General features: G+C 37.2%; 4 protein-coding genes and 1 non-coding gene across 5 annotated transcripts; 4 read left to right on the forward strand and 1 right to left on the reverse strand.

Moving 5' to 3' along the window:
• The first annotated feature begins 2,459 nt into the window (after positions 1-2,459).
• On the forward strand, positions 2,460-9,060 carry LOC121239664 (cysteine desulfurase 1, chloroplastic). Its single transcript, XM_041136936.1, has 10 exons — positions 2,460-2,781; positions 3,252-3,385; positions 3,651-3,810; positions 5,645-5,831; positions 5,984-6,129; positions 6,208-6,280; positions 6,383-6,446; positions 7,791-7,890; positions 8,321-8,479; positions 8,679-9,060. Exons 1-10 carry the CDS (start codon positions 2,518-2,520, stop codon positions 8,847-8,849), a joined length of 1,458 nt encoding a protein of 485 aa, XP_040992870.1. The 5' UTR covers positions 2,460-2,517; the 3' UTR covers positions 8,850-9,060.
• Positions 9,061-10,688: 1,628 nt separating this feature from the next.
• LOC121238861 (feruloyl CoA ortho-hydroxylase F6H1-3-like) lies at positions 10,689-13,077 on the forward strand. Its single transcript, XM_041135925.1, has 2 exons — positions 10,689-11,380; positions 12,129-13,077. The coding sequence occupies exons 1-2, from the start codon at positions 10,884-10,886 to the stop codon at positions 12,700-12,702; spliced, it is 1,071 nt and encodes a 356-aa protein (XP_040991859.1). The 5' UTR covers positions 10,689-10,883; the 3' UTR covers positions 12,703-13,077.
• Positions 13,078-14,603: 1,526 nt separating this feature from the next.
• On the forward strand, positions 14,604-16,544 carry LOC121238860 (bi-functional coumaroyl CoA and feruloyl CoA ortho-hydroxylase F6H2-2-1-like). Its single transcript, XM_041135924.1, has 2 exons — positions 14,604-15,226; positions 15,889-16,544. Exons 1-2 carry the CDS (start codon positions 14,604-14,606, stop codon positions 16,460-16,462), a joined length of 1,197 nt encoding a protein of 398 aa, XP_040991858.1. The 3' UTR covers positions 16,463-16,544.
• Positions 16,545-16,975: 431 nt separating this feature from the next.
• LOC121238859 (translation initiation factor eIF-2B subunit gamma) lies at positions 16,976-21,173 on the reverse strand. The gene is made up of 13 exons (XM_041135923.1): positions 21,013-21,173; positions 20,722-20,817; positions 20,372-20,449; positions 19,455-19,535; positions 19,158-19,377; positions 19,020-19,078; positions 18,748-18,797; positions 18,561-18,648; positions 18,214-18,468; positions 17,997-18,089; positions 17,730-17,834; positions 17,431-17,547; positions 16,976-17,350 (listed from the first exon to the last, which is right to left on the reverse strand). The coding sequence occupies exons 1-13, from the start codon at positions 21,076-21,078 to the stop codon at positions 17,279-17,281; spliced, it is 1,380 nt and encodes a 459-aa protein (XP_040991857.1). The 5' UTR covers positions 21,079-21,173; the 3' UTR covers positions 16,976-17,278.
• A 61-nt stretch (positions 21,174-21,234) lies between these two features.
• Positions 21,235-21,307, forward strand: TRNAA-UGC. Its single transcript has one exon. It is a non-coding gene; the product is annotated as a tRNA-Ala (tRNA).
• The last annotated feature ends 2,315 nt before the right edge of the window (positions 21,308-23,622 follow it).

A 23,622-nucleotide genomic window follows, 5' to 3' on the forward strand; every position in this document is an offset into this window, starting at 1 on the left:
CAAACTACACATCAGCACTGGGGCTTCCCCACACACAAATTTTTTGTGACGGACATTATCTTAACTTCTTAACAAACTCTCTCGTAATAGAGAAGCGCTCTGCAAAATAGAACTTAAAAACCCCTTATGTCCTTTCTGAGAGGAAGAATAGGGGATACTGCTATGGACACTAAATCCAATAGCCTATTTCTATTGTATTAATAACTAAAATAACAAAAAACTACAAATAAAACACATTAACAATTACCAACTACAGAACCACAAGCACCAGTGTGACCCCAGACGTCATGCCTACTGCAAGCATTGGCATCTCGAACCCTGACGACAATGGCACCCAGCTCACACATGGACAAAAGCAGCCTCCACTACGCAGGCATCACCTACACACGAGCACTAGCCGTATGGTCACCAACCATAGCATCACCCATCACTCTCGAACAGCTCTTGCCCTAGATTACGTCCGATCCAAAGGATCAACACCTCACTCGTGTCAACAAAACAACAAAAATGAAAAAACATACAACAACAAAAACAATGGAACGGAGCAACAAAAAAAAAATGAAAATCAAAAGCAAATGAACAATGCACGATTTGTCGGTAGAGGCATGCAGGGCACTGGTCACTTGGGGAGGAAAGCTGACTGTCAATCTTGAAACCCCTGGAGCCAGGGAGTCCAGAGAAGCCGAGCGTGGCGTCGGCAGAGGGCTCCTCGGTGGTGCTTGATGGCCACGCACCTACAAGCTTCGAAACTTCATCCCGCGCGTGCGGGCTACGCTCCATTCCGATGGATGTCATATTTGGTGGTCTTGAAGATTGGCGGCTGGGCATCATTCCGGTAGGGCGCGTGTAGACGGGCGACGGCTGGAAAGATCCGAAAGGCGATTCTCCCTTATTTGGCCTGAAAAAACAAAAACAAAACCAAAAAAATACTACACAGAAAATAAAATAGACAGAAGAGAAATGAGGGAGAAGGAAAGAAGAAAGAGGGAGAGGAGCCGAAGCTCCCACTCCTTTCATTTGATTTGAAATTTGAGAAAGTTTAGAAAAAAGTACGAGGATTTTTCCCACAGAGAGTTTTTCGGTAAGGTATAAAAGTTTAGATATCAAGCTTGTTGCTTTACTCAGCAAGACCTCTTTTTCAGCAAAACTGGCAATTGAAGAAGCAGCTCATCGACAATTAGCCAACATCATTATTGAAGGTGACAACCAAGTGGTTATATCTCCTATAACAAGTCGTTCAACATCCCCTGACCAGTCCATCTTCAACATCTTCACTGACATTTCAAGCTTACTGAATTCATTCCAAAAATGGTTTATCCAAAAAATTTATAGACATCAAAGTCAATGGGTGCATCACTTGGTGCTATGGACCCAACAAACAATGTATTTCCCTTTTATATATGCTACTTGCTGAGGAAAAAAAAAAAAAAAAAAAAGGTGCACGCTAGTAATTGCACTACGTAAAACATTTGTGGTATTCCAGTCCACATGCTCCAGTTTTGCCGGGTCGTGTACACACAGCTTCAACCACTAGTTTACTGGATTCTAGGAATGCAACAGTGCAATCACTATTGTATCGAACAGTTTTTTTGTTTCACAAACTCCGATCAAACACTGAGATCATAAGCTTTGTTCCAAGTTTGTAGTTCCTTCTCCTACTAACAAAATGCCGGGTTCTGTCATGCCCATACAACCATATATTAATATGGTATAAACATATCATGAAACATAGCAAAATAATAAGGATGGTGCTACCGTTCTAGTGGGCTACCGCTAGTTATAAATTTATTATTTTTTTTTAAAAAAAATATTTTTTTACATTTTTAATCATTAAAAAAAATAAAAAAATATATATAATTTCACTAATAATCAATTTCTTAGTCATTAAATAAAAAAATAAAAAAATTAAAATACATGAGTAGTAAGATTAAGCGGTAAGTTTGAGGAACTCCACTAACATTTTTCAAAAACTAAAGATTACCGCGAATATATTATCATAACTTGAGAAACAAATCCTATTTCACCAAACCACAAAGGTTATCGATCGATGTCTGGAATTGTGGAGATCTGAAATTGCATCTGACAATTCTAAAAGATTATAAAGTGCACATTTTAAAAGTTATTTTATAATAACTTAATTATTTTAGAAATAAAATATATTTTGAAGTTCTTAAATTTTTTCAAATATTTTTTTAGATTTTTAATTTTAAATCTTGTTTTTGGATTCTTAATTTTTTATCAAAGATATTTATATCAAATTTTACTTGGGGGTACATTGCAATTTTTTAATAGTTCGAGAGAGTAATCGTCAAAACTGATAATTTGAGGGGATGATTGTAATTTTCTGCAATTTCGGGAAAAAAAAATTAGAGGAAAATTGAAATTTAGTTTTTTTTTTTTTTTAAGAATTTATATTAAAAATGACGTGGCGCCTAATCCTTATGGCTGAAGCCTAAAGGACGGCTGCGGAAGCATCTCGTTGCTGAATGAATCGCCGAAGAACGAATTTTCGGTCACATGCCGTCTACTCTTCTGCAACTGTGCTGTTCTGCTATGGAAACCCTTGCTCCTAAGCTTCCATCTTTGAAGGTCCTAAACCCTAGTTCATCCTCTTCCTCCCCCTCCTGCTCTACAGCTCGGAGCTCCTCATCTCTGCGGGCCGGGTTACGCAGGCCTTTTTCTCTTTCCATATCGGCTTCAGCAGTCCGAGAAGGCGACCCGGCTGTCGGATCCGTTTCGCTTGGTCACGTCACTCGAACAGATTTCCCCATTCTCCACCAGGTACTCACGCGGATTCTTCGTCAATTTTATGCTCTGTTTGGTTGCTAAGGAAGTTCGAAATTTTATATTTTAAAAAAAGAAATTGATCGAAATTTGGATTCTATGGTTTTAAATAGTTATTGGTTTCTTAGTTGACAAAGAAAAAAGCTTTCTTTTGCATCATTTCATGCCCTATTGTTTCTTTTTCTGTGTTGAAATGATGCTGTTTTCACTGTTTTCTTTGCACGTTGATGAACTTTCAGAACTATAATCACTTTGAGGCGCTATTAAGTATTAACTACAGAACTCAATTGTATTAACTGAATAAAATGCTGTTCGTATGGCTCTTGTTTATTACTCATCTAAACTCCTTACCGTATTCGGATTTAACACATAATAGACTTCTTGCTTAGACTCCGTGCAGTTTCTTTCTAGTTTTACATGACATACAGAGTGAGAAGTCTTAACTTTATTATGTTTTTCCTTTTCAGGAAGTCAATGGCTCAAGACTTGTCTACTTGGACAATGCTGCTACTTCTCAGAAGCCGACTGCTGTTTTGAAGGCTTTACAGAATTATTATGAAGCTTACAATTCAAATGTGCACCGTGGGATTCATTTTTTGAGGTAATTGATCATAATTTTTTTATATACGTAGTGGGTTTTTCAGAGAGCTGGAGTTCCCTTTTCTTGTTTTCTTTTTATTGATGTTATAAAGCTTTCAATGAGATTTTCCATCATGTGTTGATGCTCTTGGTAGTGTTTTCTCAATATTTCACTTCAATGTGATTTTATGTGTCCTGTTTCCATTTTTTTTTTCTGGGGTGTGGGGAGGGGGGATATTTTTCGGTCCTATATGATGCAAGTTACTCACTGGATCTTCTGAATAAAGTTCGAAGGCAACAGATGCGTATGAGTTAGCTAGAAAGAAGGTGGCAGCTTTTATCAATGCATCGGAATCTACAGAGATTGTTTTCACGAGGAATGCTACTGAAGCCATCAATCTGGTAGCTTACTCTTGGGGCCTGTCAACTTTAAAACCAGAAGATGAGGTTTATGCTTTTTCTCTCATATTTAATTTCATACATTTTTTTTTTTTCATTTTCTATTGTACAGAAAAACGAATTTAACCTCATTTAACCTTCTATTCCATTTAGCTTGCCATAATATATGAATTCAAAAGGTTTGCATCCAACCCTTATACAGTCCTTGTTAGGAAATTTAAGTGAGTTGGGTTGCTATAGCGGCACAAGACTGCTGGAAGCAAATGTAATTCGTTTTGATAGGGTGACTATTGCATGGAACTTTAAGATTAAAGTTGGAAAATACAAGTATGGAAAGATTGAATATTGATGGGTTATTTTTCTGGCTAAAAAGTATGATTGAAGTTGCAGGGTTTTAGGGGCAGTCCTTTTGGGGCACTGTATTATGGATTTTATAGTCAGAGAAGTGTTGCTAAGATTTGGATGTTCTGGGGTTGCAAATGGAATAATAGAAAGAAATAAGTTTAGAATGGAACTATGGTGAGAAAGGGCTAGAATTAGGGGCTGTTTTGGCTGCACTTAATGCTATGAAGTAATTTTATTGTTTGGTTGTTTGGGAGCTTTGTGATTAGAAAATGGCTTCAGTTTATATCATTTGGGTTTCAGGAAAATTAAGTCTAGGTTTGACTGGAATTGGATGGAAAATTTCTAAAAACATTCAAGGGAAAAAAAAAAAGGAAGAAGAGGAAGAAAATTAGGATTGCTATTAAATTGGAAGTATAATGTCAATATATAGAGGCTACTAATTTCTTTATCGATGGGACTTGGGCCAATAAAATTTGAACACTAAACCCTAACTAACAACTGGTATGCTTTGGAAGTAATATCTAAGAATTTAAGGAAAACAATAATCGGACCAATGGACCAAAAATACAGAAACTATAATGTCACCTTTCGTTCGATTAAATTAAAGGTATTATGTCAATAAATGAAGGCTACTAACTTCGTTACTTCTGATAGATCCTAGACTCTATAAAATTTAACTACTAGATGCAAACTAAAGTACACACATCCAAATTGGACCCATGGACCAAAATTAGAGCCAATGTCAAGAAATCGTTTGGTTAAAGAAATGTCCCAACTTAAAAATAAAACTAAAATTTAAATGAATGTAAAAATGAGTTCTCAATGGTAACTGATTTAGCTGAAGGAGGGTGCCAATTAGGCCTCGCATTGAGTTTAATCCAGACATAACTTTTTTGGAGCTTATCGCTTGCCATATCCAATGCGTTTTATGACTTCTGGACTTTGGCTTCATCAATTTCCTGCACTTGGTTACTCCAACATTGTGTATCCAATGATTACTGTGAAATAAACAGTGATTATAGGAACACGTTGCTGTTTTAGTGCACAAAAGTTGCAAAAATTGTGGTTTTCATGGGATATAGTGGTTACCATTTTTTGCAAAAGAAGTACAAAGTTGCCTTCAAATATATGGAACAAAGGCCTTAGATTTTCATTACGTGAACAGATGCATAGAGCTTTTGTGGGCTGGAGGATAATTTCTTGGAGCTAGGCTAAAATTAGTCCTCTCATCTGAATGATAATCTCCACACTTTCATTACCTTTGAATCATATGATGATCATTTATATTATTGAAGAAAGATAATGTGTTTTTATTTTGGTATCCAAGCTTGGAAATAAAATCCCAATTGACTAAAAGTATATCATTGTATTACAAAATTTTATTTAATGTAGCTATACCATTATTCTTCAATTTAGTCTCTCCTTTTTGTTTCTTGGAAAAAAAGATTAGGAAGTTGAAATAATTATCATTTCTCGTGTTTTACATCGTCAATATTATTATTCTTGTACTTATAAAAAAATATTATTATTCTTGCAGGTAGTCCTCACAATTGCTGAACATCACAGTGCCATTGTTCCTTGGCAACTTGTAGCTCAAAAGACTGGTGCTGTTTTAAAATTTGTGAATTTAGATGAAACTGAATCTCCCGATATAGAAAAGCTAAGACAAATGCTTTCGAGGAAGACAAAAATTGTTGTTGTTCATCATGTCTCAAACGTGCTTGGTATAGTTCTGTCTTGAGCTTCTTCAATTTGATCCTTTATGTTTCCAAATTGAAACTTGAGTAGTGGCTCGTGCATGTCGGAAAAAGATGTTCAAACTCATTGGATTTTTCTGTTTTTAAAATCAAATAAATTTATATCCGTTATTATGTAGCTTCTGTTCTTCCAATTGAAGAGATTGTGGGTTGGGCACATGATGTTGGGGCAAAAGTTCTTGTGGATGCTTGTCAGAGTGTTCCACATATGGCCGTCAATGTCCAGGATCTTGATGCGGACTTTCTTGTTGCTTCTTCTCACAAGGTCAGGGTACTGCCTTATATGTGAGTTCTTATCCTTATGGTCGAGTAGAATGAGTTTTAAGAAATAAACATTCTTCAGATGTGTGGGCCTACAGGCATGGGATTCTTATATGGTAAGAGAGAGCTCCTGTCGGCCATGCCTCCATTCCTAGGTAAGTAATTGGGAATTAAATATAAGGGTTTGTCTGTTCTGCTAGTTTAATTCTTATAATTTGAAGCTGATACTAATACTGGTCCTTTCCCTCTCTTTCTAGGTGGTGGAGAAATGATATCTGATGTATTTCTTGATCATTCCACTTATGCAGAACCTCCGTCCAGGTTAGTGAGCTTATTCATGTCTAGACCAAGTTCATGTTTTTAAATGAATGTTTGCATCGAGTGCATTTGGGTTTAAGTTGGTGGACCTTAATGGCAATCTTGATGTACAAGATCATACTCAGTTTCATGAAGACTAATTAAGCAATTGGCATGGCTAGCTTGGAGTTTTCTGTGAAGTTGAGGTTTGTGATGAAATCCATTTGCATGGCAAATATGAGTTAGTTGCCATAAAGTGGGATACGTCAGAAATACTTTTAGAAGCATGAGGGATGATTATGAAGCCCGTGGATAGCATGTGGGGTCTGGAGACCCAGAAAATTTGAATTCCCCTTTTTTCTGGGTTTTGTTTTTTTCATGTTGCCATTTGAAAAAACTTGTAGTTACTCTTACTGCTTTCATCTATTCACTTTTCCTCTCTAATACTTTTTATAAGTACTTTGCCCCTATTATTTTTAGCAATTGATGTACTCCTTTTATTCTTTGGATGTTAAGTTTTTAACAATATTGAAATAGGATGAAGATGATCAATTTTTGCTGGTATTAATATCTGCTGTGAGACATTATAGGTCATAGAGATGTCTCCTTTGTCATGTCCATTAGTGAATCTTAAATTTGCCATTGCAAAAGTGATTATTTTGAAAGTATGGTTTCTTTTCTTCTTGTCAGAAAAAAGATAGTAGGCTTTCTGTTTTAATTTCCCTTGGATTGTTTTAGGTTCTGCTTGGATTGTGTATTAATAACTCTGCAATATATTCAATCTATTTGGGCATGGTAAGCAACCATTACCTTGCCATGGGTCCTATGGAGTGCCAAATGGTATTGCTGCCTTTTCAATCTCCATGTAGCTCCTTGATCTTGAACCGGTTCAATTTGTAAATATGCAGTCATTACTTCATTGTCCATGTAGATCTTGGATTTTTAGTCAAAAGAACTGGTCACTAATATCATTGCATGCAAGCAAAGCATCTTAATCAACCCTCACATTTTGTTAGACTTCTTATTAGATTTCATTCTGTAAGAAATTCTTCTATTCTTGCATCCTATTGCTACAAGTGTCTTGGGCTTTTATTTCAGGATAATTTATATTCACGTTGTCTCTTTTCTTGATTAATTCTATGATATATCACTAGGTTTTTGCCATTGTTAGGCACTTTAGAACTGGTACCTATACTAATTGAAATTTCAATTTTATTTGGAGTATGCTGTAATAAAGTTACCAGAAGTTGAATCCCCCCCTGGCCCCTTCTTGTTTCTTTACCCTTGGGATGGCTGTGTCAAAGTTTGAATGCCGTATTCTATAACATTACTTGTCTTTGTGTATAATCTATTCTTTGACTGCATTAGATTTGAGGCTGGTACACCTGCAATTGGGGAAGCAATTGGATTAGGAGCAGCAATTGATTATTTATCAGGAATTGGCATGCAAAAGATACATGAATATGAGGTGAGTTGAACTTTGATGCCATATTTCTCTCTTATTTTAAAATTAGCAAATAGGAAGCAGAAATATGTCTGCTGTATAATGTTTATATAGATACTTGTCAAAAATAGTTTTTTTTCTTTTAATTGGCACTGGGTGTCCAGGAACAACGTCCTGACTAATCCCAGGGGTGCACAAGCTCTCGGCAAAGAGTTTCCCGCAAGTGCACCTCAGGTGATTCAAGGGAAAAATCCCTCAGTCTGATAGCCCCTAGAGATTTTTTGCACCCAAGTTGATTTGAACCTTAGACCTGGGGGAGCATACCCCCAAGCCCAAGGCCTTTACCTCCTGAGCCAACTCTTAGGGGTTGTGAAAAATAGATACTTTTGACAAGTGTACAATGTGAATGTATATACTCCCAATAATTATTGTTATTATTGTTTTTTTTTTTCAGTTGGAACTGGCTAAATATCTGTATGAGAACCTTCTTTCAGTCCCCAATATTCGCATCTATGGCCCAGTACCGTCGGGAAATACAAACCGTGCTGCTCTCTGCTCTTTCAATGTTGAGAACATTCACCCTACAGATATTGCAACTTTTCTTGACCAACAGGTATTGGAACTGGTGTAACCTTAGAAATAATGGTAGATTTGCAGTCTTCCATAAATGTCATTTCTCCTCAGCGTTTTTACTATGTAATTTTAAGAATAATAGCTTGTAGAAGCCTAAATGTTCAAAAACTTATAGACCAATTCTTTTTCTGTTATAGAAGAAAATTATATTGGAATGAATCTAACGTATTTAGTTTCAGCATGGAGTGGCTATCAGATCAGGTCACCATTGTGCCCAACCCCTTCATCGTTATTTAGGAGTCAATGCAAGCGCACGCGCTAGCCTCCACTTCTATAACACTAAAGAGGACGTTGACGATTTTGTCCGGGCGCTCAACGACACAGTCAGCTTCTTCAATTCTTTCAAGTAGAGTTGATTGTTCTGCTCCCTGACCGGGTTTAGATTTTTATCTCAACTATCCTGCTAATACAACTAAGTTTTATAGGTGGGTCTTTTTAGTTCTGTTTCACCCTCATTTAGTATTGTATCTGCATCCCTCACCCATGATGTAATCTATTTTATAAAGTGGGACCAAGGCATAAGATATTTGATATCCCAATATAATACATGATTTATCTTTATATCTATCGTCTAATGGCACCCTATTTTATGAGGGCTATTATGAGTTGTGTGGATTTTGCCAAAGAGAGTGCTTTTGAGATCGAGATCCCATTTTTGGAACATTGGACTTTGAAGTAGTTTGTTGAAATTGATTAGGGGTCATTTGGAGATAAATTGCAGTTTTAAGGATTCTGATTATGGAATACTGAAAAAGGATTTGAACGTAAATCAGATTAGGACTGTGTTTTGCAATCAATCTATGTCATGGGGTAGAAATACTTTATTTATTTAAATTTGGTGCACAATTAATATATCTTAATGTGATTATACCATTTATAATTTTACTTAATAATATTAAACCTATTAAAAAACAGTTACATTACTCGTAGCAGGTTTTTCTTGTTCTATTTTCTCATAATGTGCACCTCTCTCCATTCCATGATTTATCGAGTGAAACTAGAATTACTGGATTGTGATAAACATAGAACTCTCAGTCTTGTAAACACGAAATGGTTAATAATCTTTGGGAATGCTTTTAGCCATCATAATTCCACATTCACAGTGAATGTAGAGGAATTATGATGCTAATATAAACTCTTTTGTTCAAAGCCACTTTTGAATATTAGGACACATGAACAACTTATGAAAAGAAGTTTCAACTTCATCTTTGACTTGCTTAACCTTTAATAAACAAAGGAAAATACTTTAGTCACAAAGGAATTATACAAAAATAAACTTACAAACTGATGTGGTTTGATATGATACGTCAGATTGTAAAATTATTTTTATTATAAGTAGATCTAACGAATTCTATGAAATCACATCAGTTTGTAGATTTATTTTGTGTAATTTTTTTGTATTTGTAGCAGTTATCATCTTTAATCCCAACATTTTATATGGGCCAACTATATACCAACTTTGGATTTTGATTATATGTAAGTCTCACTTCAATGTATCTTTCTTCTTCTACTTGTTCTTCTTCTTTATTTATTATTTTTTTCAAGTATATTATAGATATATATAACAGTTATAAGATACAAGAGATAACAGAGTGAGAGGTCCCGACATTCATCCCAAACCAACTGGTACAACATAGGAAAAAAAAAAGGAGAATTTGGGGTTAAGGACTTGACCTCCCCCCATTTTTCATAAGGGGAAGCTGCTTGAAATGATTTTGATACAGTCTGATAAATAAATTATAATATAGGAATCTGTGCTGCATGTCGCTGATCTGGACTAATTGAAAAAAACTTTCATTACTTTTTTCTCACAATCCTTAGTTAGAATGAGCAATAATATAAGAAAATAACAAGTTAGAGAAGCGTCGAATCGCTAGCAGGGGATTGCCAGGAACTGTGCATGAGGACTACTCGTCACTTTAAGAGATTAGACGTTGGTCGGATCTAAGAGATCTAAGCCGCTGACTCCAAAAATGCCTGATGTGTTGGCAGCAGACTAGCCGCGGTGTGGCGGGTGTGAGATCCACACACGGTTTGGACTGCGCGTCACTCTTTTCGACCTTTTTTTTCTACCATCCCAAAGATCGGTGGCTGGCAAGTCTTGTATTGCGGCAAGTGGCGGTCAGAAAGCAGTAGATCAGTACTTTTCCATTCTATGGTCAGAAAATTTAAAAATAAAAAATAAAAAAATATAGCAGAACACTATACCTAATACAGCCGACCCTCCCGCCACAGGTATGATTTTTTGACCTTTGACGGCGTTTTCGCTGGAGAGAGAGAAAACGAGGCGGCGTGCGATATGTCTCACTTCAATGTATCTGAAGACGAATCAAGGAATGCAATAAAATCACCTACCTTCCACTCTTTTTCCCACAACTCAACTAATGTCGGTAGCCATGATGTCCATCTCCTCCGATGTCATCGATTTTGTAGTGCACAAAGGGAACGGAGTTACGGGTCTGGCAGAGATCGGCCTTCAAATCGTTCCTGATCAATACATCCAACCTGTGGAAGAAAGACTCGACCCAAGCAAAGTCGAAACCGACGACTCCATACCCATAATCGATGTCTCAAATTGGGATGATCCCAAGGTGGCAGAATCAATCTGCGATGCTGCTAGCAAGTGGGGCTTCTTCCAGATACTCAATCACGGGGTGCCCTTGGAGGTTCTTGAGGCCTTGAAGAATGCTGCTCGTACGTTCTTTGAGCTGCCAGTTGAGGAGAGGAAAAAGTATCTGAAAGAAAATTCGCCATCGCAAGTCGTGTGCTTGTCTACGAGCTTTAGTCCTCAAGCTGAGAAGGTCCTAGAGTGGAAAGATTACCTTTCACTCTTGTGGGTGTCTGAGAATGAAGCTTCTGCATTTTGGCCTCCTGCATGCAAGTAAGCTGAGTTTTATTTCTAAATATGAAAATGGAATCTATATATCTACATGCACATATATAGGTTCGTAAGCACTCGAAGCAAGACACCCAAATGAAAGCACTCTGTATTTTTTTCCCCTATTGGGTAACTTGAAGACACACATTTAATTATGTGCTATAATCATCACGGTCCGGATGCTGTACTAACTGCTAGATAGCACCAATGTGTGGGTGACAATGAGAGTTATCTAGTTTGGCTTCAATTTTCGAAGATAAGCTTTGAAATTGGCTGGAGCAGCTTCATACTTTCAAGAAAAATTAATTCCCCTTTCCTTTCGTTTCACAGTGAGAATTGATCCCAAATATGAAAGATAATGAATTAAATCAGGCTTTTTGCCAAAGACTTTAATGAATGAAGAATTTTTTTTTTTTTTTTTTTGAAATGCATGGCTGTTCAAATCCGTTACTTTGATAGGAAACTAGGTGAAGTTCTCTATATTTCAAGGGTTTGTTAAGTGCTATAGTGTCAGCAAGAAGATCAAAGTCGTTGTTTACTAATGAACACGCTTTGTTGATCAGATGCGCAAAACTTCAACTAGGAATATGATGATTCTGTAACTTGATTTTAACCGGAATTCGTTAGACTGAACAACTCACAACTGGACCACTCAACTGCATAAACACCAGTGTTCTCGCACATTAATTGGTACTGTTATAATATGTGTTTATGTAGTATTTTCTACATGACTAATACATGTTTTCCATAGGGATCAAGCAATAGAATACATGAAAAAGGCTGAAGTTGTGATCAGAAGGCTGTTAGAGGTACTATTGAAGAGACTTGACGTTAAAGAAATTGACAAAGCAAAAGAATACATGTTAATGGGTGAACTGAGGCTTAGCCTCAATTATTACCCGAGATGTCCAAACCCCGACCTCACGGCTGGAGTAGGTTGTCACTCTGACATATCGGCAATAACCGTCCTCCTTCAAGACGAGACTGGTGGGCTTTATGTGCGAGGAACTAAAGAGGATAGTTGGATCCATGTTCCCCCGGTTGAAGGGGCTCTTGTCATCAACATTGGGGATGTGCTGCAGATACTGAGCAATGACAAGTACAAGAGCATTGAGCACCGGGCATTTGCAAATAGAAACAAGAATAGAGTTTCCATCCCAATTTTTGTGAACCCAGGATCTGATGCCATTGTTGGACCTTTGCAGGAAGTGTTGGAAAGTGGACAGAAACCAATATACAAGCAAGTTGTCTTCTTAGATTACTTCAAACATTTCTTCAGTAAAGGTCACGATGGAAAGAAAACCATGGAATTTGCCAAAATATGACATGTACACTTTCTATTGCACTTGAATAAATACATGCAGGCAAGTATTGTCTTCTTAGATTAGTTAAAGTTTATTGTCTGCATTTTTTCTTGTTTGACTCGAATAAAAAATACATGCATTCACACAAGAAGTAGCTAGATGCTATGCAATCCACTCATTGAACAGAACAGGAGCAGCTGGAACGGTGGGAACATTCTAAGCGCATCCATTATTCTTTTGGAAATAGAAGCCAATTCTTCACAATAGGGAGCACTTAAAGATTGATACCCTCTGAACCTCCGGACTCAGTTTCAGGACTTCAATTGTAAAATTCAGTACTATTACTGGTGGAACATATCAAGCAATATCAAATAATGGTGAAACTTCATTTTGGCATTCTGCTACACCTTACATACAGAAGCTCACTTTCGGTTGTCCTGTTTCAGCGATAGAAAGAGATTATCACAGCATCTCTTTAATTACTGAACCATAAAATGATGCTCGAATCACGTAAATTGTTGAAGGAAGTTAACATTCATTGAGACTGAACTTTTTATTCGTCCAGAAAGAAGAAAATAAGCCTTTCATTGATTCCGGGTTTCATGTCGTACGGTTGGGTTTACCTAAGTAGTACTAGAATACCTCACTACTATTTCTTATTTTATTATTACTATTTATTACTTTTTCACTACTATTTAATATTCTCATTACTTTTTTATTACTTTTTCACTATTATTCATAAACATTATCAATTTGGCCTTACTCTGCTCGGCTGGTTTGGATAATAAAATGAGATGAGATGGTTTTAGATGAAAATTAAAAGTTGAATAAAATATTAGTAGAATATTATTTTTTAATATTATTATTGTTTTGAGATTTAAAAAAATTGAATTGAGATTTGAAAAAGTTGAATTGTTTATTATATTTTGTGTGTAAATTTAAAAAAATTATAGTAATAAGATGAAATACTCTCGAGACCTTAATCACCCTACTTGGAGCAAATTTCTACTACTAGCTTCAGTGAACTTTTTACTACAAGCTAATTCATAATTCTTTACATTTTCAACGTAAGCTAGTATTCAAAAATATAATTGAATTACTTCTCACCTTCCAAATTCATATCTAACATGGGACTACATTTTATAGAATTAAGCATTAAATTTAGTGATCAACATTCAACAGCATAGCATTCATCAACAAGCTAACACCATTCAAGGTCAACAGTTATCTCCTCGATATTTACAACGACAAGCATACATACCTGGAGATTATGGACACGGCGCTGCAGAGCTAGGATGGAAGGATACCATGATTCAGTTGAAGCTGTTTGGCTCTCAATAAAGGACTGGCTTCGGAGGATGGCAGAGACCCTTTCGGTGAAGTGTAGGCTGTCGAGAACGGACCAAGAGCTGCTTCAAGCTATGGAAGTGCCTTTTAAAATTTCCTCTGAAAGGAGCCCTCGCATTATTTATTGGCAGCGACCGCCGGAGGGTTTGGTTAAACTCAACGTTGATGGAAGTTGCAGGGGAAATCCCGGGCCTAGTGGAGAAGGGGGGCTGATTCGTGATCGCTTAGGTGTTGTCCAAGCTGCTTTTTCAGTAAAATTTGGTGTTGGGACTAATAATGAAGCGGAACTTAGAGCAATCTCACATGGTACTACTGTGTGCAAAGAACTGGGTTTCATTAAAATATGCAACGTCAAACTAGTGTAACAGAGATGAAAAAGCCAAAAAACTCCTGGTGAATACTAGCCCTGCTCTATTTCATTAGGGTAGGCATGCTACAAGCCTGCAACATCAGTCTGGCGTACCATTCGTTTCTGTGAGTCACAGACAAACCAGACAATATTCAATTGATGTTCAAAACGTGAAGGATTAAATAAAATAACATTTGCAGGAGATTAGAATATAACAAATGATTCCATGGGCAATACCCACCGTTTCGAAACAAGACAACTGCAAGCAAGATTCCTTACTTTCTCAACAACGATTACAGATACTTGCATCCTCCGATCACCCAGCATGAGTACTTCTACCCCAAAAACTCAACCAATGTCGACAACAATCTCCTCCTCCTCTGATGTCATTGATTTTGTGGTGCGCAAAGGTAACGGAATAACGGGTCTGGTAGAGTTGGGCATAGAAAGTGTTCCCGAGCGATACATCCAACCCCAGGAAGAAAGATTCGATCCGAGCAAAGTCGAGACCGATGAATCCATACCCAGCATCGATGTCTCAAACTGGGATGATCCAAAGGTGGCAGACTCGATTTGTGATGCTGCTAGCAAGCGGGGTTTCTTTCAGATCATCAATCATGGGGTACCCTTGGAAGTTCTTGAGGACATGAAGAATGCTGCTCATAGGTTCTTTCAGCTGCCAGTCGAGGAAAGGAAGAAATATCTGAAAGAAAATTCGCCATCTGAATCTGTGTGTTTGGTTACCAGCTTTAGTACTCAAGCAGAAAAGGTCCTAGAGTGGAAAGATTCCCTTAAACTCGTATGGGTTTCTGAGAATGAGGCTTCTGCAGTTTGGCCTCCTGCATGCAAGTCAGTCTCTTGAGCTTTCTTTCTGAATAGTCTAATTTCGAAACTCATCCGATTTTGTTGATCTCTTTTGCATAAGCCTAATAGATTCTTTTATTATTATTATTATTTTATTTTATTTAAAGGAACATGACCAAAGAAATCACAAGTAATTGCTTGATGTTTAAAATGAATCACAAGGGCTTTCTACTTATAAGTCAGTGTATCTCTGCATTGCTAATATAACAAGATCCGATAAAAATTTCAAATTTCTTTGATAAAACAAATACTACCATGTAATTCAACGCCGGTTTACAAATGTAATTTTTCAAGTTAGAAAAAAAAAAAAAAACATAATAATATCTTACTATATATGACCTCCTCTCGTTCACTAGAACCGTGTGACCAAACTCTTACAGCTAAACAAAACATCATTCCGTGGTAGCTTTACTTTCCATTGCTGGCCTTATCCGTGTGTTTTGCATCATCAGTGACTTGAGCATAGTATATTTTTGGGAGTACATAAAATGTCTTTTCGAATTTCAGTTTTCTAGCCGTCTCATTCTCCTATTAAAACAACACATTTTCCATGGAGGTCATTTCCCCATTCATCTTCCAAGAGTAGCAACTCAAATTAATGGGTTTTAAGTAGTATTTCTCCAAGGCTAATTGGTGTTTTCTTGTAGGGATCAAGCGCTAGAATACGTGAAGAGAGGTGATCTCCTTATCAGAAGGCTCCTAGAGGTGCTCTTGAAGAGACTTGGCGTGAAGGCACTTGACGAAAAAAAAGAAAGCATGCTAATGGGTGGAATGAGCATTAACCTCAATCACTATCCTTGTTGTCCAAACCCCGAGCTTGTGGTCGGCGTAGGCCGTCACTCCGACATATCAACACTAACCGTCCTCCTTCAAGATGAGAGTGGCGGGTTGTACGTCCGAGGAACTAAACATGATAGCTGGATCCATTTATCCCCAGTTAAGGGGGCTCTAATCATCAACATTGGGGATGCATTACAGATAATGAGCAATGACCTATACAAAAGCATTGAGCACCGGGCATTTACAAACAGAAACCAGAATAGGGTTTCAATTCCAATTTTTGCAAAACCAGGACCTGATGCCATTATTGGACCTATGCTGGAAGTGCTCGAAAGTGGACAGAGACCAATGTACAAGAATGTTGTCTACAAAGATTACTTGAAGAGCTTCTTCGGTAAGGCTCACGATGGAAAGCAAGCCGTCGAATTTGCCAGAATATGAAATGCAGACTCTCTTTTGCATTTGAATAAGTACATACAGCAATGAGAAACCAGTGTACAAGCATGTTGTCTGCACAGATTAATTTGCCAGAACATGAATGTATACATTCTATTGCATTTGAATAAATACATGCAGACAGTAAGGAAACCCAATTACTTCCAACATCGAATGTCAAAGAATGGTAGAAATATTTTAGATCCATCCATTCTATTGGAATAGAAGCCAATACTTCATACAGATTCCACAGGTAACACCTTAAGATTCACGTTGTTTGAACCTTCAAACTCAGTTTCAGGAATCAATGGCAAAGCATAAGATCCATCTTATAATTCTCACAACCCTGGCCAGTTCAGTATATTTTAACCAATCCATTACAACTGGTGGACATATCAAGTAATATGAAAGATTGGTCAAACTTCACATTTCGTACATACATAGCTCCAGTTATTCTAATTCAACAATATTCACTCCATCTTCTGATCAGGAACAATTATTATAGGCAGGCAACATTCATTGAGAGTGAAAAACTTTCTTCAACCTACTATAAAATCAAACAATAATGCTATCTATTTGGTCTTGTTTAGTCACAGCAAAAATACAGGTATTGAGGACACAACCATAAGAGCACCTATCATACAAAAATGAAGGAAAATGTGAGATGATAGTACACTCGTGCAGACCAGCAATCCCCACTTCTTGCCAAGGGCATCACCTTGTACTCTCTGCAGCAGTTACCACAAAATCTGCTCCAACCTACAGTAAAGCACACTGCCAAAAAGAAATTACCAAATCTGTTCCCAGGGACTTCCCTTGTACTCATTTCTCTTTCTTTGCCAAGGCCTCCCCTTTGCACTCACTCCCAGCAGTAACCACAAAACCAGCTCCAACCTAAATTGAAGTGTAATTTTATAATGAGATAACCACATGCAGGAGAGAGAGAAGGAGAGAGAAAGACAGAAAGAGATTACTTGGCAATCTTTCAATACGACACGCTCTTGGAGTTGTACATTGCTGCAAATCACAGAACCTTGGATCGAACAACCATCCCCAATGGTGACATGATTCATGATAACTGAATTAGCAACCTGAATAAGGGCATAAAATCTCAGTCTGAATCTCTTTGCATCAAAGCCATGGAAAAACAAAGTATAAAAGAAAAATCTGGAGATGCTATTGTGACGATCAGTGCTACTGAAGCTGAAGAATTAACAAAAGGTTGATATTATATACTTTCTTTTAACTTATCCGGATTGAAAATTAATGATACCTTCACATTAGAACCTATCCTACAGTGACGGCCAATAACAGATCGTTTCACGCTACATTTGTCACCCATCTGTGAACCTTCCCCAAGCATACAATGTGGTCCCACCTACATCCATCAAACTACTTGATGAGTACACCAATAAATGAACTTAACAAGAGATATAAAGCAAACGCTTGAACATTCTACTACATATAGAGTAGGTAACATAAATTAAATCAAATTTGATAGTGGCAGTGTACAACTGTGTTGGTAGAGCATTCAACTCACAGTTGTTTTTGACCCAAGCTCTGCTGAAGGATGGATGATATTGTTTTGAGCAGAGAAGGAATACCCAGACAGATGACTAGCCTCACCAGTGACCTGATCCGTATAGAACAGAAAAAAACTCAACCGGATTAAGGCAAAGGAGCTCAAAAGAAAAAAGCAAATTATATAAATCTAATGAGGACCCAACAAAGGTTTTTTTAACACTGTATTGACTCACATCTCGATTGATGTCACTGAACGCTTGAATGGAATTTAAGCGCGCACAGTACTTGCTGTTGCTGGCAATGTAAACACAGCATTTATGGGTTCGTGGAGCAGAACCATTGGTTCCCAGTCCAGAGAACTCATGAAAACTTGGAGTAGATGCATTGGCCAGGATTCGAGACACGATGACTTGGTTCTTCTGGAAATTAACCCTCTCATTTCCATTCTCTTCTGCTTGCGATGCACCATTTAACAAAACTTCTGACTTCTAATGTTCATATAAGCAATATGAACCAGTTCAGAGACTATAAGAAAGGTATTCAATAGTAAACATATAGGCTGTGAGTGTATAAAACTAACCAGCTGGCTCCGGACAAGATAAGGCAGTACATCCTGCTTTAAGCTTTGAAATGTATCCTTTTGATCTAGAACTTCTTGTAGAACAGACCTAGAAAATAATCACGTAACATAACACAAGACTAGAACACCCAGTTTCAAAAGCAAGATGAAAAAATCATTGAAAAGAAAAGATGATAGCATATCAAACCTCTTGAACGCATATAAATGAGCATCCATGAGATCAGCTCGAATTTCCATCTATAAGAACGAAAAGAAAATAAAAGGAAAGTTTCAGAACAAGCAGAATGCTGAAAACCTATCTCAATACAGGGCATTTAACTTGAAAAGTTCTCTCCGAAAAGAGGGGGAAGGGCCATAAAACATTGATACAGTCAAGTTTACCAAAAGCCCATTTGTAATTAACTTCTGGAAAAGGTTTACCAAAAGCAAAATGAAAAGAAAAGTACTCAAATGCATTACCTGGCCAACTGCACGGAGTATGCTCTTCTGTATTCGAATATCTTTCTCTAGCTCAGCACCTGGTAAAGGTTGCAAGATGATGCATGAGGAAAACATCAGGCAGCATCCAAAAGAAAAGACAGTTTTGAAGATCTAAACCTGTAGCTATATATAACAAAAATTGTTTAGTGGGGTCCAGCCCTATAATATTGTAGCGTCCTGGCTTCTTGGTTTTGTCTTTTCCACCAGAGGAACCAGACTCTGAAGGCCCACTAACAGGAGCAGAGCAGAGCATTGCAGTCACTGCTGCATCATGTCGTCTATGAGCAGCCGCCACTGCACCAGGAGGAACATCAGAAACAAGATCACCATTTACAACCTGGAGAAACATATGAAACAAACTGTTGTAAAAAAAAATTACAAAGTTCAAGTGCTTAACATTATATGTATGCCAACCATGATGTCCTTTGCAGTCAGGTGGCGAGCAATAGCGCGAAGTGCACCAGTCGTTCCGACATCCTCTGGGACTGCAGCAACCTGCCATGTAAGAAAAATACATTAGCCCTACCAATTTGGAGTATCATGTTAGGTTAAGCAATACATGATGCGGTTAATACAGATGACTTCCAAATGTTGAGGCAGTCTGCCGCTCTGATAATACTGACAACTGCAGTTTCATGAGACAAAATAAGGAGTATACAACCATCATCTTCCAAGAAATAGTCCAGAACAAACAAAATTGCATAGTCTTAAAGCCTTCTTCCAAAACGTATCCCTGCTTTAGAATATTCTCAAACGGTTCTTCCATTTCTAAATTAAATACAAGGCAAGATTTTTTCCTCGAAAGACCATAATCAAGACATTCTGGAGGCAAGAGCTTCAAGATTCAAGTTGATGGAATGCATCCTTTCTACCAATAGGGTTTGCAGCATCAGCTGCATCCTTTCCCTCTACTCTTATTACTAATTGGTTATTAGTTAGCCAATTTAATTACTTGCCACAAATTAAAAATATTCAGCTTAATCGCCCCAATTTGTGCACTTTTTACTACTAGCTTCATTATATTTGACAATATCAACACAAGCGAGTATTGAAAAACTGGGATGCCAAAGATCATCTCAATCTTCAAATTCATCTTCCAAAAGGACTACATCTCGTAGAATTAATGATGGAATTAGATCAATGGTATAGGTTTGAACATCAAGCTATTTTTATTGTCCTGTACACCCTTCATCACATTTAGCAATAGAATTAAATATGACATGAACCAAGGCGGTACATTATATTCCTGATCGAAGTTCTTTTTTTTTTTTTTTTTTTTTTCATTCTACAAGTAAGCACCAGAAAGTAGTCGTTCTTGAATTGAAAAATACCTCAACATGTAGACGATCAACATAAGCCCCTGAGATCCAACCACCAACCCGAACAGCCGCATCTTGCCCTTCAACCACCTAAACAACGATGAATAAAGCAAATCAGCGACGCCCATAAACGTTCAGAGGTAGTACTCCGTTTGCTAAATGAGAAAGTGACGTTTAAGTTCATGCGTTTCTGATTAGAAATTAAAATACAAAATATGAAACACTTTATTAATTTTGTTTTCTTCAACTGCTTTTTTAATATAATTATTTCAAAGAAAATAGACCAAACGGAAGCATAGTGAGGCGAAAACAAAAGGCTGAAAAAGGAATTAGGGCAAATATGGAGTAGAATGGAACCGTACAACAATGAGATCCTTAAGGTTACTTTGTTCCAATAGCTCCAGTACGTACGAGAGAACCGGCCGGTTCGCCACCGGAAGTAGAGCTTTCGGAACCTCCTGCATTCAAGGGAAAAAAATGCATTAAAGATTGTAAGAATTTCCTCCGAGAAACTAGAGGATGTTTACAGGTAACAGATTACTTATATGACCGTTTGGTTTGGGGAAAATCAAGCAAGCAGTTCCCTTTCTCTCGAACTTAAATAATTCCACACAAAAGAATAAAAAAGCAGAGGAAAAGTAGAGAGGCGGGACCTTAGAGATGAGAGGGATGAGCTTCTTGGACGCCCCGCCGGCCAAAACTACCACTTGGAAATCCATCGGAGAGGAGCAGAGGGAGCGAGAGTTTCGTGGGGTTTCACTCTCTTTTCCTCTCTCTTTCCATTTCTTCCTCTAGTACGGAAAGCGATGTGGGTACAGTAGTAGGGTATTATGTTTAGATAAAATAATATAGCTTACGAGAAACAACGAGCCATTGGGGATGTAGCTCAAATGGTAGAGCGCTCGCTTTGCATGCGAGAGGTACAGGGTTCGATCCCCTGCATCTCCACCAATTATTTTTATTTTTTTCCTTGGCCTCTTGACGTTCATCTCTTCTCAACCCTTCACAAGTTTCTGCATCGCGTAGCAAGTTTGGTTTATCCATGCCCACACCCTCCTTGATACTAGAATTACCACTTTATTTTTAAATAGAATGAGTTATGCATTTATCATTTTTCTTTCTTTAAACTGGGCTCGTATGTTTTCGGATATGAAATGAGATCAGATAAGTTGAGATTAAAATTAAAATGTTGAATAAAATATTGTTAGAATATATTTTTTAATATTATTTTTGTTTTGAAATTTAAAAAATTTGAATTATTTATTTTATTTTATATTAAAAGTTAAAAAAATTATAATAATTAAATGAAATGAGATGAGATGAGATGAAATAAAATATTTTCTGAAAGCAAACGAGGCCTGATGTTATAATTGGAGTATAACGGAGTACGCGGAAACAACCATGACAAAAGTCTTACAATTCTATACAAAAAGACATACCTTGTACAATAATAATACCTTTTTTATGGAGAAGCCATAAAGAAGCAACTCTTCTAAAAAAAGACGACATTATTTCTGAAAGAGACTCCAAATCACCCCTAGTACCAATGATAATTGCTAGCATCTTTTCCAAAATTTATATAGTGATCTTTGGCTCATGTTTTTAGAAGTAAAAATAAAACAACACCCACGAGGGGTTGCTCATGTGTGGCTACCGGCAGTAGCCCTTTGCGCGCCACGGGAAAATGATATTTTTTTTTTTATTTAATAAAAAGTCTGTACATGCAATCTCTAATTGAAGACTATAAATAAAAATTTCTCTTATTTTTTATTTCAAATTGAGATATATATTTTAAATTTTTACTTATCTTTTAAAATAATAAATATAAAATAGTAACTGGTACTAGGGCTATTTGTTAATTGGATTTGCTAATCCTCCCTACACCCCTTATCCTTTGGGCGTAGGGTGGATAGCAGATCCAGTTATTTGGCCCGAGTATCCAGATTTCTATGTCGGGTAGGATAAAAACAGACCATGTACTCTTTTAAATGTCGCCTTTCAAATTGTTAGTAGCTCTAATAACCCGCTTCTTTTCATAACTTTTTATATTGCAAACATGTGGAGTTTTGAGTTTTTAACCCTATGATGTTCTCATAGTTACTCTTTTATAGTCTCAGTTTCTTGTCATAACATCTTTTCAACCTCTTATCTTTTGCTCGCTTGTGCTTTTGGGTTCCTATTTCCATAAATAAGAATAGTGTTTTGGTAGGGAAAGATCGTTGATAATCAGATTTGGTTGAACACTAGAGTTGAGTGTCAACTGCTACATTTGTCAACTGCTACGGTCCATTTTTCAAATGAAATGAAAATGACCTTCTTCCTACATCTTATACTTCCTAAAGGTAGGTCATTCTTTTTCTTTTCTTTTTTTTTTGTGTAATCAAAGTGCATTAAATAAAATGAGAGATACAAGAAGAGAGTCGAGTCTCCATAGAAAAGTATCATTACATTGACTGCAATGCTTAGAAGGAGATGGGGTAAAATATAAAAAAATGAAATCTCAAAAGAACCATATTTACGGGTCATGTTCTTTGCTTAAGCCAAGAAGAGGATAGTCAAAAGAGATTTATTTGATCCAACAAATGGATCAATTAGTCATGGCTTAACAAAAGAAAGACTGTTAGTGTTAGGAGCCTGAAGTGTTTTAGCCGTGTACATAGATGGGCCTGAAGTGTAATTATGGGATCGTTAGTGTTAAGAGTCTGCTTTGTCAGTTGTTATTTCATAACTGGCCTTCGGCCTTTTGTTTGCTAGCCCATGGCCTTATGACATGTTGCTAGCCCTTGTTATCATGCCTGACAGAATATGTAGTTGGGGGAGGTCTGGTAGAAGGATATTCTGGAATGTATAGTGTCTGGAATTACTGGAGGAATTGGAAGCCTCGAACATCCCAAGCCGTAGCGAATTTTTTGAATTCCATTCCCTGCATTTCATCTCCGTTATTGTCTCTCTTGTGTTATTAATTTCCATTTCTATCTTCTCCCTCATGACTCATCAAGTAGGTCCATAACAAGTGGCATTGGAGAGCCCAACGATCCTTCGTGGAGAATGGAGTGAGATTCAAGAAACAACAAGAAAATTTGCTGCTTGTGGGAAAAATTCTTGAAGTGATTCAGCAACTCAGGGATTCGGTCGACCGATACTATGAAAATTACAAGGTTCTCAAGCAACAAGTACAGGAATCCTTCCTGGTGTGGAAAGACCAAACTGTGGAAGACGAAGTAGAAGATGTAACAAAGACCAAACTGTGGAAGACGAAGTAG

This window comes from Juglans microcarpa x Juglans regia, chromosome 7D (assembly GCF_004785595.1).
Source record: "Juglans microcarpa x Juglans regia isolate MS1-56 chromosome 7D, Jm3101_v1.0, whole genome shotgun sequence".
NCBI lineage: Eukaryota > Viridiplantae > Streptophyta > Magnoliopsida > Fagales > Juglandaceae > Juglans > Juglans microcarpa x Juglans regia.